Source organism: Ursus maritimus, unplaced genomic scaffold, assembly GCF_017311325.1.
Source record: "Ursus maritimus isolate PB19 unplaced genomic scaffold, ASM1731132v1 scaffold_2, whole genome shotgun sequence".
Taxonomy (NCBI): domain Eukaryota; kingdom Metazoa; phylum Chordata; class Mammalia; order Carnivora; family Ursidae; genus Ursus; species Ursus maritimus.
The window spans coordinates 82,317,389-82,333,027 of NW_024424452.1; the positions used below are offsets into that span (position 1 = coordinate 82,317,389).

At 40.6% G+C, this 15,639-nt stretch overlaps 1 protein-coding gene across 4 annotated transcripts in view; it reads right to left on the bottom strand.

Annotated features, from left to right (window-relative positions):
* Nucleotides 1–12,402, bottom strand: part of ABL2 (ABL proto-oncogene 2, non-receptor tyrosine kinase) — a 108,209-nt gene extending 95,807 nt beyond the window's left edge. For all 4 annotated transcript variants that reach the window (XM_040636258.1, XM_040636256.1, XM_040636257.1 and 1 more), the window contains exon 1: nucleotides 12,016–12,402. In XM_040636258.1, coding sequence (XP_040492192.1) covers nucleotides 12,016–12,172 — 157 coding nt within the window. In that variant the 5' untranslated portion in view covers nucleotides 12,173–12,402. The remainder of the gene's footprint in view (nucleotides 1–12,015) is intronic.
* Between the last annotated feature and the right edge of the window lie 3,237 nt (nucleotides 12,403–15,639).

Sequence of the window (15,639 nt, forward strand, 5' to 3'; positions counted from 1 at the left end):
CTATTATATCTGACCACCAATCACAGTGACTGTCCTGGGAGTTTGGAAATGAGACTAAGAAATCCAAATGTACTACAAACCATCCTCTTGATCACAGAGATTTTAAAAAATTGGAAAGTGTGATATGAATTGACTATCTAAGAGGGAAGAATAAAGTGAGGAGCCAAAACAAAAGACAGAAAATAAATATTGCCTGAGTTTCTAGCAGCCTTTCACTTCCTGTTTCTGGACCAGCCTAGCTGCATTCCTATCCTTGAGCCTCCACTGTCCCCAAATAAATTTTCTACAGATTACATAATCTGGAGTTGGTCTCTATTACTTTTAACCAAGAGTCCTAGTCACACGTATCACCCACAGAAAATTAAGGTAGAAAACTCGACTACAGTAGAGTGTATAATACTTCAACACTATTAAATCAGAAGTAAATAAGTAAATCAAATAAACCTGGTGAAATTTTAGAATAATGAAAACCAATGGTGAGATATAGAAAAAATATCAATGAATACTAACCTATAAATATAGGGATATCAGACGAAATAAATTAGACAAATAACGTGAAAACCAGGAAAATAGTCAAAACTTCCTAAACTAGCAACACAAGCAAAATTCAAAGATACAGGTGGTACATTATGTAAAGATTCAGAAATAATCCTTTAAGACAGACTTCTCAAAGATCTACCTATCAAGTTCTTGAGCTTTAAGAGGAAGAATTTTATACAACTCAATAGCAAAAAAATTCTATTAAAAAATGGGCAGAGGAAATGAACAGACATTTTTCCGAAGACACACAAAGAGCCAAGCAGGACATTGAAAGGTGCTGAAAAATCAGTAATCTGGAAAATGCAAATCAAAACCACAATGAGATATCACCTCACACCTGTTAGAATAGCTATAACCAAAAGATAAGATAACCAGTGTTATCACCTTTGTGCATTGTTGGTGGGAATGTAAACTGGTATAGCCATTACCAAAAATAGTATGGAGGTTCCTCAAAAAAAAAAAAAAAAAAATTAAAAAATAGAACTACCATATGATCCAGCAATCCCACTTCTAAGTTTGTATCCAAAAAATTGCACTTACAACAAAAATTATAAAATGCCCACAAATAAGCCTAACAAGAAATATCCAAAAACAGTAACTGAAAACTCTTTTTTACTTAAAGACATTTTTTACTTAAAGGCAAAGGGATACCACATTCTTGGAATTAAGTACACAAGGATGCAACAATGTCAATTTGCCTGCAAATTAACCAATAATTCAATAGAAATTACTATCAAAATCCCATCGAGATTTCTAAATCTTTACAATTTAATCCTAGTGATCTTTGAAGGACATAATAACATCCAAATAAATTCTGAAAAAGAACACAATAATGGGGAGCTACCTAGATAAACATATATCCTTTAAGCTTATAATCAAATTATTATAATTAAAATAATATGTAAAATAATGTATAGGAAGAGAAAGATGAATGGAATCATGGAGATAATTTTTCAAAGATCTGTGTACATTTTAGAATTTGATATATGAGAAATACAGCTCTTCATACCAGTGGGAACTGATGAACTACTCACTTGTTGGTATTAGTACAATGAAAAAGTATTAAGTTGGTTCCAACCAACCAAACAACCATCAATGAATGAATGGATGGATGAATATTTCACATAGGTTCAAGTTGGTGATGTAAGGGGAAAAAATACCAGAAGAGAAAAACAGGAGATCTTTGATAATCTTGTAAAATATTCCTCAACTTAAAAAAATGGTTAATATCTAAACAAAATGGTTATTACATGTATCTAAAGCATACAACACTATAAAACTGTTGAAAAGAATGAGAGATCGACACATACGACATAGAAAGGTCTTCCAGATACATTAAATACAAAAAACAAATCTGGGAGAAAAAAATTCATATAGTACAATGCTATTTACAAAATTGCAAGAGAACTATTAGTATGTACACTTATATATGTAAATATATACAAAGTTCTCGGAAAATATACATCAAACCATGAACAGTAGTTACCACTAAAGATGGAAAATGGAGAATGGGTGGGAATATCAAAGAGGATTTTCATGTCTTGGTTATCTGCTTCTGTACTGATTTGGTCTTTTTATATTGAGAAACCTCTTCATACAATTAAAAAATACAATTTCAAAACAAAAAGCTACTTAACAAAAAACTTCATGTATCAACATTTCTTTCCTATAAGAAACAGATGAGTGAGGGGTGCCTGGGTGGCTTTGTGGGTTGTGCATTCAACTCTTGGTTTTAGTTCGCGTCAAGCCCTATGTCGGGCTCTGTGCTGGGCATGGAGTCTGCTTGTCCCTTTCCCTCTACTCCTCCCCCAGCTTGTGCTCTCCCTCTCAAATGAATAAATAAAATCTTTAAAAAAAAAAGGAACTCCTGGGTGGCTCAGTCAGCTAAGCATCTGCCTTCTGCTCAGGTCATGATCCTGGGGTATGGGATGGAGCCCCGCATTAGCACTGGGCTCCTTGCTCAGCGGGGAGCCTGCTTCTCCCTCTGACTGCCACTCCCCCTACTTGTGTGCTAGCACTCTCTCTCTCTCTGACAAATAAAATCTTAAAAAAAAAAAAAAAAAGAAAGAAAGAAAAAGAAAGAAAGAAAGAAACAGATGGATGATACCAATTGCGCCTGCTAGTATTGCTAGTTTTAGGAAAATGTTGTCTTAGTAATTATCTAGAACCACAAAATGCTAAGTGGCACTCTTTAGTCCTAACTCAATATTGTTATTTTAATTTGCTGGAATTAGCATCGAGAGAGGAACATGCTAACAGACTGCACGCATACATACTGTATATTATATAAAGCCACAGATCATTTTCTTTGACCTTGACCACATCAAGTGAAAGGTTTCTAAAACCTCCCTCTCCTTGGAAAGCAAACCAGGGAATATAAATCGCCTGGGCCTGCAGAGCTTTGTGTTCTGCTGGATCAAAAACCCCTACTGGCAGAGCTCACTACGGAGAAGCCGGCAGTGCCACCGCCACAGACTCAGCACATCTACAGCAGGAAGCAAAGGGGCCGGGGGAGAGCTTAACAGATTCCTATGTGTTTAGCAACCAAAATGAAATTTGGCATAGTATTATATTTCATGTGTATCAACCTAGGCATTTCAGTGAAAGTTTAAGCAAAAACAATACTGAGAAATTTCTCTAGTGTAATAATCATAAATTTACATACTGAAATTATGCACTCAATCCAAAAAGGCAAGATTAGTAACCAAGAGTTATTGTATACAATATCACACTTTCACACTTGCAGACACAAACCAGTTTTGTAATTGTTTCATTAGGATGTTCACCAACATGTATTTAAGCAGCGTCATCCTCTTGGACAGCAGTTCTAAATTACAACTGAAAAATTCTCTCAGAGGCATTAAAACAGGCAATTACCAGAGACAACTGGGTGGCTCAGTCAGTTAAGCATCTGCCATAGGCTCAGGTCATGATCTCAGGGTCCTGAGCTCGAGCCCCACATCAGGCTCCCTGCTCAGTGGGGAGTCTGCTTCTCCCTCTCACTCTGCCTCTGCCCCCCAACTCATCCTCTCTCTCTCAAATAGATAAGTAAAATCTTTTTAAAAAATCTTAATCTCTAGGGGCGCCTGGGTGGCTCAGTCGTTAAGTGTCTGCCTTCGGCTCAAGGCGTGATCCCGGCATTCTGGGTTCGAGCCCCACATCAGGCTCCCAGTCTGGAAGCCTGCTTCTTCCTCTCCCACTCCCCCTGCTTGTGTTCCCTCTCTCGCTGGCTCTCTCTATCTCTGTCAAATGAATAAATAAAATCTTAAAAAAAATCTTAATTTCTAAAAAGTCAAGAGAAGAGAGTTGTAATCTATAAGAGGGAGAAAGAATAAAATGACATAAATATGTAAGACATGTATTTATATATTAATATAAATTCTATGTTAAAATATGTAAAATATAAAATTTTAAGGGGCGTCTGGGTGGCTCAGTCAGTTAAGCATCTCCCTTCAGCTCAGGTCATGATCCCAGGGTCCCGGGATTGAGCGGCATATCAGGCTCTCTGCTCAGCGGGAGTCTGCTTCCCCCTCTGCCTCTGCCTGCTGCTCCGCCTGCTTGTGCTCTCTTTCTCTGTCAAATAAATAAAATCTTTAAATATATATTTTAAGTATGAAATATTAGTAACACTAAGCCTAGAAGTTAGGACCATAGTTCAACATTACTGTGAGATTCCAAATAGCATCATGAGTGCCCACTGCTCCCTTTGTTATACCATAATATCCGAGTCCCAACCCATAGCCATAGAGTACACAGATCCAACTCTGGCCTACCATTCTGAAAACCTCATCACTGGTCTCAAGAGAGAGAGATTTTAAAAACCTAAAACTCACAGATATATATGTCCATGAACACATCCTCCAAAAGGTCCAACATGTACCAAAAATATAGAATTACAAACAGGTATCCCAATTTCTTTGGTCTCTATCTTTCAGTTGGCAAGCAGGAGGTTTATGGGTTTAAATGAAAAAACAGATAGTAATAAGTACCTAGAGTCTGACGGGCACACAGCACTCAATAGGTGGCAATTCTCTCTTCCCCACTTCTTCTAAGAACTGAGGCCCACCCTAAATCTGTCAGCAGAACCCTGTGTCCTACTTTCCTTTTCCCTGATACTCTAAATTCTTTCAAAGGTGCGTCTATCAACAGACCTCCAAACATATGAGCTTTCAGAGATTAAAAAAAGTTGAGGCCAGGGGCACCCGGTTGGCGCAGTCGTTAAGCGTCTGCCTTCGGCTCATGGCGTGATCCCAGCGTTCTGGGATGGAGCCCCACATCAGGCTTCTCCGCTAGGAGCCTGCTTCTTCCTCTCCCACTCCCCCTGCTTATGTTCCCTCTCTCGCTGGCTGTCTCTCTCTGTCAAATAAATAAATAAAATCTTAAAAAAAAAAAAAAAGTTGGGGCCAAAGAAAGCTCTTCCTGCCACCAAAAGATGGTGTAAGACGGTGGACACTTGCATACGGACACACTTAACTTGGAACAAATGGATTTTTGAACCAGTTTTAAGTAGAACAGAGTCAATAACATTAGGTTTTCCGACACAAATGACAATCCTTGAATAACCTTGATCCATTACTCTTCTTAATTTTACATTACTCAAAGTGTTCTCACAGTTCCCAAAGTGTGGCCCCCAACAAGCAGCATCAGCAACACCTGGAAATCTGTCAGAAATGCAAATTCTTAAGTCCCACCTCAGACCTGAGTCAAAACCACTGGGAGTGGGACCCGGCAACCTGTGTTTTAACAAACTCCCCGCACTAAAGTTTAAGAACTATTCTATATAATCTGGTGAAGAATCTACAGTGAAACTCCAAATTTACCTATTCCAAAAGAAATCTGTTAACACTGATAAGGTTAACATTCTCAAGTATTCTGAAATTGTAGTATATGACAAAAAGCCCACTTGACTCACAAAATCAATACAAAAGTCCTACTAAAACACGCTTTTAAAAAGAAATTTTATAACGAGAGGTAAAAATAATACAGGAAGGCACAAAAAGGTCTCAAAGGATATCAGATGAAGTTATATTATGAAGTCATTAAATATTAACCAGAAAACAAATGTGCCAGTTCAGAATGAGGTCTCTACCTAAACGTTACATTTGTACTGGCCTGTGTTTCTGGTTCACCTTCTCTAAAGAAAAAACATTCCTATGAAAAGAGTGAATGAAAAAGAACCATGGACTATGTGTCCTCTAACAGACACCCAGCCCCTAAGACAAATCATTCTAAGAGGATAACATTTAAAACACTAATTCGAAAATACACATGCACCCCTACGATTACTGCATCATTATTTACAACAGCCAAGATATGGAAGCAGCCCAAGTGTCCGACTGTAGATGAACGGATAAATACGTGGTAAGTATACACACACACACACACACACACACACACACACACACACAGAGAAAAGAATATTACTCAGCCATAAAAAAGATGAAATCTTGCCATTTGCAACAACATGGATGGACATGGAGGGTATTATGCTAGGTGAAATAAGTCAGAGAAAAACAAATACCATATGATTTCACTTACATGTAGAAACTAAAAAACAAACAAATGAACAAACAAAAAGTAGAATCAGACCTACCAACAGAGAACCGATGGTTGCCAGAGCAGAGGGAAGTGGGGGGAGGGATGAGCAAATGGGTGCAGGGGAGAGGGAGATCCGGCTTCCAATTATGGAATAAGTCACAGGAATAAAAAGCACAGCATGAGGAATATATGCACTGGTCCTGTCATAGCACTGTATGGTGACAGATGGTAGTTATACTTGCGGTGAGCATAGCATAATGTATAAAATTGTTGCATCTCTATGTTGTACACCGGAAACTAATGTAACATTATGTATCAACTATAATTCAAATTGGAAGAAAAGAAAAAAAGAGGGTAACATTTACTTTCAGAGAAAATAAAGCCTAATGTAATTTCAGGTCCCCAAAATTTCCCTACCTTTTTGATGCTTTCTGAAAGTTCTTTAATAATCAAGAGTCACCTGAGAGGAAAAAAAGACTTAGAGAAAATAGAGACTTAAAATGTAAGGGATAAAACAATCCTACGCTTTAGCATGCCCTCAAGATGACAAAAGCAGTGTTTTAGTTTACAAAACATGTTCACATACAACTGACATCATCTCTACAACCGTCTCAACATAAATAACACTACTACTTACTGAGTACTTAGTACATAATTTTATGAGGCTGGGAGCTGTAAACTCTTTACTCTTTACTCATGTCAGAAGACAAGATTTGAATCCAATCCTACTTCATTTAATTCCTTTAACTATTCATCTACAAAATAGGAAGATCAGTACCTGCCCTTATCTATTTCAGAGTAAATAGAGTAGTTTTAAAGATCAAATGAGATAAAGGACATAAAATGTTTTCATAAACTCTAAAAATACATACACAAATATAATTATCATCATCACTCCTGATTTTGATAAAGAATGAACAGGAGGAAAAAAAAAAACAGGGAAAGGGGGTAGCAGGGGGAAAGATGCTTTTGTTTGGCTTTGCTTTCTTTTTAAGCATGCTAAAGACCTTTAAGAAGGATCTTCAGACTTCATAATTTACCTGGGACCTTACTGTCAACTGGGCTGTGAGAACAGAATCTGTATTATTTTGTCACTTCACTATAAGCACAGACACAGTTATGTATCGGTAACTTCTGCAGATTTGGAGGTTAATAAAAATGTAACAGCTTATTTCTTTCTAAAAGTTTAGTTTCTCATAAGAATCAGTGACCATGGGCAGCTGGGTGGCTCAGTCTGTTAAGTGTCTGCCTTCCACTAGGGTCATGATCGAGGATCCTGGGATCAAGTACCACATTGGGCTCCCTGCTCAGTGGGGAGTCTGCTTCTCCTTCCGATTCTCACTCCCCACTTGTGCGCCCTCTCTCTCTCTCTCACTCTGTCAAATAAATAAATAAATAAATAAATAAATAAAACCTTAAAAAAAAAAAAAATCCGTGACCACACTGGGATGTCTGACTGCATACAACTCTTGATCTTAGGGTCCTGACTTCAAGCCCCATACTGGGCATAGAGATTACTTAAACTAAAAATAAATAAAAAGAATTAGTGACCACGGTACTAGGCCACCATAACCATAATTAAAATTCTCTTGCAATAGCCTTCCTATTCTTTTCTACAGTATTATTTTCAACCTGGGGTACCTATATCTTTCACTATGCAAAGATTAAAACATGAACTATAGGTCCAAAATAAATATGCAAATCAGTCCACTTGAAATGATGAGTTGATTTAAGGGAAATTATTCAAAACTTCACAATTTAAGGTTAATTTTTAATAGTATTTTCAGCAAATGAGAAAAGTGGAAGTGAAATCACTCAACTGTTGCAAGGTCTTCTATCAGATATTTAAAAAAGTAAGTATCCAACCCTAGATTACTAGTCACAAAACATCAACTCACCAAAAAGGTTCAATACCTGACAAGAAAAGTCATACAACACTCACCCCTTTCGTACCGAAGCCAGCCCTATTATTTTTATTCCTTCTAAATTATTTTCATAAAAAAATCACTTTTGGCAAGGCAAATTATTGTAACAACTTACCCATATATTAACAATAAAAAAATACCATTTCTTTCTACAGAAGAAAAATCATGGACTCTGATAAGCCATTTCTATAATGTCTGATATAGTGTCTATAATTTTACTGATTAACTACAAATAATATTTGATCTGCATTTAAACCTACATGTAAGCTTAAAAACCTGCCAGACCCAATAATTTCGTATGTGAAATTATGTGCTAATACCTTAATACTGAAACTCAAGACAGCTATTTGTACGCTACTTCCAGGATTCAAATTTTTTATGTAAATGTCTAATGATAGGTTCAGGAGCTTTTGAATCTGATTCATTTATTCATTCAATTCAGAATCTACCATGGTTTGTTTTTTAAAGATTTTATTTATTTGAGAGAAGAGTGATGAGCAAGAGAGAGAGAGAGAGAGATCACAGGAGTAGGGGCAGAGGGCTGAGCAGGAAGCCAGACTCCCAGGACCCTGGGATCATGACCTGAGCCAAAGGCAGACACTTAACCGACTGAGCCACCCAGGCATCCCTCTACCATGTTTTTCTAAGCAATAGTTCTCAACTAGGAGCAATTTTGCTAAATGTCCCCTGGGGTGGGGGTGGAGGGGCAATGTCTGGAAACATTCCTGGTTGTCACAACTGGAGGCAAGGGTTGCCAGAAACGGGTGCTATTGGCATCTAGTGAGCAGAGGTCAGGATGCTCTTAAACATCCTACAAAGCACAGGATAGCCACCCCCCCCCCCGCCAAAACAAGGAACCATTCGCCCCAAAATGTCAATAATGCCAAGGCTGAGAAACTCTGATTTATAAAAAAGTTTATAAACACTTTGGGGCACCTAGGCCGCTCAGCTGGTTAAGCGGCTGCCTTTGGCCCAGGTCATGATCCTGGAGTCCCAGGATGGAGCCCCACAACAGGCTCTCTGTTCAGCAGGGAGTCCACTTCTCCCTCTGCCCCTTATCCCACTTGTGCGCCTGCACTTGCGCGAGCATGCGCTCTCTCTCTCTCTCTCTAAAATAAAATAAAATCTTTAAAAAAAAACAAGTAGCGAAAACTTTTAAAAAAATAAAGTTTATAAACACTCATCTGTCTAGAAACATACTCACTTCACCTTTGTTTCCTATATTATTTGCTAATGACAGTCTTTTCAGCAACAAACTTACCTCTAGTTCCATCCTTTCAATCAGCTTCTAACTTCCAAACTTGTTGATAGAATAATCATTATCTCAGCCAATTTCAAAACCTCATAGTCTTTGACTCACCCCTATTTTTATAATAGTGGTAGTAATACCAGCAGCTAACAAACATTAGCTCTTACTATGTGTTAGGCAATAAGTGCCTTATGTATATTAACTAATTTAATCTAGGTACTATTATTGGTGCTCTTATCCCCATTTTCCCAATGGAGTCCAAGACATAACAAGGTTAAATAACTTGCCTGGGGTCACACAAATAAGCAGTTGAGCCAGGTTTCAAATCCAGGCAGAATGGCCCCAGAGTTCATGCCCTTTATAAATATTCCAAAGTGATCACTCTTCTTTAATCCTCTACACTGAATCATGAAGACCTTTAAGTTCTACAAGGACAGGGACTCTTGTTATGTTCACAGCAACATTCCCAGAGCCCAGTTACATAATAGGTACTCAAAAAACTTTTGTTTATGAATGAATGAAATATCCCCCGAACTTACCCCTACTATTTTCTTTGCCTCCACTTAAGGCCAGTCTTTCAGCATTCACACCTGGGTTTGTTGATATATTCTATTAATTAGCCAATCATGTAAACTGATATAAACTCCTCTGCCACATTTTCCATCACCTGGGCCCAAAGAAACATATCCAAAGCTTTCTTGCCACCGCTTCAATTAGAATCATAAAATCTCAGTCAGAAGGTACCTCAGGGATCACCCAGTCCAACATTTTGCAGAGACCCAAAGATGGCAAGTAACTAAATCAGGCAGCCAGGTGGAGCCAGGACCAGAACTTGATTCTTGCAATTTTTGCTCTTGGATTCACTCCTGGAGGACTTGCTTCACTCCCGACAGATGTCTCCTCACTATCCCACCAACAAATCACATTAATTCCCACTGTTCACGCTCAAGTTGTCTCTCCTGCCCAGCCTGCCCTCTCTTCCTTGCTCCATAGATCCAAATCCTATCCACCCTTCAAAATTTCTTCCTATTCCATTCTTCATGTCATTCCTCCTTCTCTGAAAAGTTTATGGCTTCAATAAGATGCTGGAGGAACAGAATCACTGTTGCCTACTGGGCCAAGTTTAATGCATACTAACACTTCCCACAAAGCTAGGCTACTTGGATGATCTTCCTTGAAAGTGTGTCATCCATTCTTTCCTCCAGTGTTTTAGAAAGTGATTTTAATGAAGACTAACTCATATGTAGTGCCTTCATAAAATGTTCATATATTCGGAAGAGAAGCTCACATCTTTAACAGTAGACATGTAACACCTGAGTGGCACCAAATCACTTACAACTTCTCCATTTAGAAACGACTCAGCATATTCACAAAGTCCAAACCCAGAGCTCTCTGATACAACTCAGCTAGCAGCCACAGTTCCTTGGGTTCATCTCTTTCTTTGCATACTACCATCTATCACTACTTCCTCCAAAACTCCCATTTCTAACAAATAGTTCACGCTTTTTTCTTCCTCCTCTTCCCTACATTGTGCAATACAGACATGCTGTCTCTTTTATCCTTTATTAGTGAAACTCCAGTTTGCTACCACTCATCCAACCTCAACTATCCAGTCCTTTATATAAATCATACCTATCTTTTCAGCCTAAGGTCTTATGCTACCCCAACCCCATGAAGGTCACTTTTGTTTTTCCCCCTTCTCCACTCTTCCTTCCTCTAGAAAAGTGGTCTCAAAAGTGGTGTGGGTGCAGCTCAGAGGAAGCGCAAAAGGATCCACTGGGCTGCAGGGAAAAAAATATATTAGAACTCTCATTATACTCATTTTTTCATCTCATCCCTTCTTAAATTCTATTTCTGTGTGCATTTATAAGTTACATAACATATTGGTACAGCAGAACAAGTACATATATAATAGATAATGAATTCTTGGAGTATGTGCTCTTTTACTGATAACAGGATATGATCAAAAGAGTTCGGAGACAACCATTCTAAAAATACCTTGATAATGAGGCCAAAGTAATAGGTTCCAAACTATACAGAAGATTTATGTACATATGCACACACTGTAGGAAGAAAACTCTTGTTCATATCCAAAGTCCTAACCATGCCCACCAACCTCTAACCCTTCCAGCTTCTCAGAATTGCGTCCTTCTCAAAAGAGGAGAACGTAGGACAGTCTGGCAATGCCTTTCATTTCCAGTTTGGGGGAGGGGGGTCTCAAAAGCTGCTGAGATACTACCCTTATCTTTGCCATATTAGAGTATTTCAAGTCACTGCTCACTATTCTGACACTGCTCATAGTCTGACTTAAACACTTTATACGCCACTAGCTCCTGAGATTCAGTTCCTATTTCCAAATCCCTCGAGGCACAACCCATTCCCTTCGCTAACGACCGATTCACACTAACACCTACTGGATTGAGCGCACACCTCCCAGCATCCTTGCCTCCCCTGGGGATACTACCCACCGTCTTCCCCCAGCCACACAGCCTGTCTCAGGGTAGAGGACAGTCCATCCACGTCCCTAAGACCACTTCTCTTTCCTTCTCCGCCCCCGGGAGCTGCCAGCCAGGCTGGAGACGGGAAGGGGGAGGGGTGTGACTCGCCTCCCGTGACTGGCCCAGATGGCAGCGGATTCCGCCCCCACTCTCAGGCACCCCGCCACCCCCAGACCCCCTAGAGCTGCCAGTCTCCTTCCCACCCCTCCCCAACCCCACCCCCGGCCTCCCCCACGCCCTCACGCCAGCTCCCAGACACACTCACCATGCTGGGTGAAGATATTGAAGCCGGCCTCTGTGGTGCGCCCCGCCAGGTCCCGCCTGCGGCCGGAGGGCCTGGCTGCACTGCTGACCCGGATCCCGCGAGGCTGTGGCTGCTGAAGCCCCGGAGCCTCCCCGACGCGGCCCACCTGCTGCCCCATCCCTGCGCTCGCGTACTCCCGCGCCCCTGCCGACCCCAGGTCACATTCCTCCTCGGCTCCGGCCTCGGGCTCCCGGCGCTGCTCCGGCCTCTCCTTCCCAGTCCAGGCCCCGGCCCCGAGCGGTCCGGCCGACGGCGGCTCCGCACGCGGACTCCTCAAAGCAGCCGCCGCGCTACTTCTCGGCGACTCACAGATTCTCCTTCTCCCTCCTCCTCCCGCGGCTCCGCGCCCCCAACGCCGCCGCCGCCGCCGCCAACGCCGCCATCTTTAAACCACCGAGCACTGGGAGAGCGTGGGACAGAGCGTCTCCCGCCCCCCACCCGACCAGTCATCTCCTCTACTCGGAGGGAGGGCTTCCTGGAGGCCCCGCCCCGGCCCCGCCCCACCCCGCCCGCGCCGCCCCCGCCTCCTCGCCGGGTGGGTCCCCCCAGTGCCCACCTCATTGGCACGTCCACCGCCCCTTCACGTCTTTCGGTCTCTGTGTGCTTTCGGGTCACCTGGGCCTCCCAGGCCTGAATTCATCTTAGCCGACGCCTCCCAGGTTCGGCTCTACATGCTACCGCCTTTTGGAGTTGAACGGTCTAAAGCCTTCCCTGTCCCACCTCCACCTGTCAAATCAGTCAGTGCGCTGAGCGCCCTAGGTGCACGGCTCGTTAGCAGGCACAGATGAGACAGGAATGCACAGGCATTTGCTGCTTGCCGTCCAGGTGAGGATCCCTAACGCCCAGGAGAATCCCTTTCAACTCCATTGTCAGCAGCAGGCCTAGAGTCTAAGACTATACAAAATTTACATAAGGTAGTAAAAAAGTACGTTCTTATTTTATTGTAATTTTTTGAAATTTTTCATGACGTTAAATTGCACTCGCCTCCGTTGTCTGCATTCTGCAGTCTCATTGGAGAAGCAGTTGTGGCCCCATTCCTCATATTATATTACCATGAATTCCCCCTTGAACTCCTTTACCGTCTAACCACATGTGTGTTTCTGTTACCCTTACAATGCTTGACAGTAAAGCTGATCTTTGCACTGGTGTGCTTTATATACCGTGCTTGTGGTCAGGTCTTCTTTTGACGACAAAGGGGAAAAAGAAAATTTCTCTCTGACCCTGTTTCTGAGTAAGAACTTACTCATCATTAATTTATATTGTCTAAAGAGAGTGACTCAAACAGCAGTTTTTTATACATGCACACACATACTATGTACAAATATTCACTAATCATTGCCCAATTGCACAGTCTTGCATCTTAATATTGACCGAGTTTTTTTTTTAATTCTCAAGGAACTTCATAACTATCCTCTTACTATTCCTTTCACTCCCTTATTTCCCTGATAAAAAGTATCAGTTATTACAGGTACCACACTGCAAATTTGCTTAAAATTAAAGTGGACAGGATAGGAGACATTGCAAAGAAGCAACGAAACACCCATAGGGAAGATAGGTTTGGGGGAAAGGTGGACGCAGCTCTCCTTTACACATCTTTCACAGAAGAGCCAGAATGATCTTAGATGAGCCATCCACTGCATTGATACTACCAGAGCACTGCGGAATTATTCCATTGCCATCCACGGTGAAGCCAGGAATAACTGAAATTGCCCCCCCAAAAAAATTGGGAACAGAAACACTATGCTTTAACACTAGATAGAATATGAATTTTCCATTTGGATCAAAGTTTTCCTGTGTTTAAAATATTTTTTTCCTTTTAATTCCCAAAGTGTTTGCAACTACTAAGAAAAAATCATTTACAAGAGATAAAGGTTATCATAGAGCTAGAACTTGGTTTGTTGTTTGGTTTTTATTATCTGAAAAAATATTAATTTGAGGATAACAGTCTGCTTCTCTGCTAATTCACGCATGGTGCATAATAGATGAGTATAATACAGTAATTAAGGGCAGGGACTCTGAAGCCAGACTGGGTTCAAAACTGGGCTCTGACACTTATTGGGTATTTGCTCTTGTGCAAATACTTAACCTTTTGTGTGTCAGTCCCTCATCCATGAAGTGATGGTAATAACAATAATACCTAACTGCGGCGCCTGGGTAGCGCAGTCGTTAAAGCGTCTGCCTTTGGCTCAGGGCGTGATCCCGGTGTTCCGGGATCGGGTCCCACATCGGGCTCCTCTGCTGGGAGCCTGCTTCTTCCTCTCTCACTCGCCTGCTCTGTTCCCTCTCTCGCTGGCTGTCTCTCTGTCACATAAATAAATAAAATCTTTAAAAAAAAAAAAACAATAATACCTAACTTATAGGGCTGTTGTTAGAATTAAATTAGTTAACATAAAGCACTTTAAACAGTATTTGGCATTTAATAAGTGTCACAGAAGTATTAATACAAAACAATTAATGTTTTCAGAAGTCCATCAGATTTTCCAAGCCTAATTTTTTCAGGTGGTACAACTTAGATTATGGAACAAATGCTACAGTATTTGTTCAGGTAAGCCCTCTCCCCCACTTGCCACCAGCTAAAAACAAAAACACCAATCAACCAATTAAAACATGTATAATCAAATATCAGTTTATTAGTCATTCCTACGTGATTATGCACATGTGAACTATTATCTAATACCTTTGTTTTGCATATGAAGATTCCTCTATCATTGATTAAGATCCTATCTAGACTAAAGCAAATATCTTATAAGTGGAGACTTAGGATATGTGCATTATCTTGAAGATATTTTTCATTGTTTCTTTTTTTAATAATATTTTTTATTATATTATGTTAGTCACCATACAGCATATCCCTAGTTTCTGATGTAAAGTTCCATGATTCATTATTTGCACATTTCAAAGTGAAATGGAAACTTTAAGAATGGGGGATGCTGATAGACTGGGGAGAAACCTATTTCATTAGGTGTGGGAAATTATTTCATCTCAATATAACCAAAGCAAAGTGACTTACCGGAGGATTCCATTTAAACATTTAAAACAACTAAAACATTTAAACGATCCCAAGTAGTACCATCACAAACTGAACTGAGGGCAGCTGTGAGTTCCAGGCAGTAGCAGAAACCAGGTGAAAAAAAGTAGCAGGGATGGTGCACAGTAGCCCAGGGACAACCTCAACCAACCGATAACCAGGGGCTGGCATGAAAGATCAGACAGACACATCACCAACATTAACAAGGCACACTGAAGACATGGATGCTTATCATCTTTACCTTCCTTGTAAAAGGAGCAATACCATTATTTCCAGAAGCAAGGGACTTGTGAGCAACGCTTCCCTGAACCCTTTCTTTACCAGTCTGCATTTCCAGGCTATTGCTACATTCTTACATTGTCTTTCATATCTTCTTCCTCTACCTCTGTATGAACACACTGTTCATTTAGACTCAGGTCATCTCTGCTGGATTCTCCTGTTATATAAGCCTTTCCTTCTTAGCTTCCTCACCTTTAGTACCAAAGAACTCACTAAAACAAAAATATGTCTTCCTCTCATCACTTTAACGAATGTGTTTCCCCTCCCCTTCATTATGT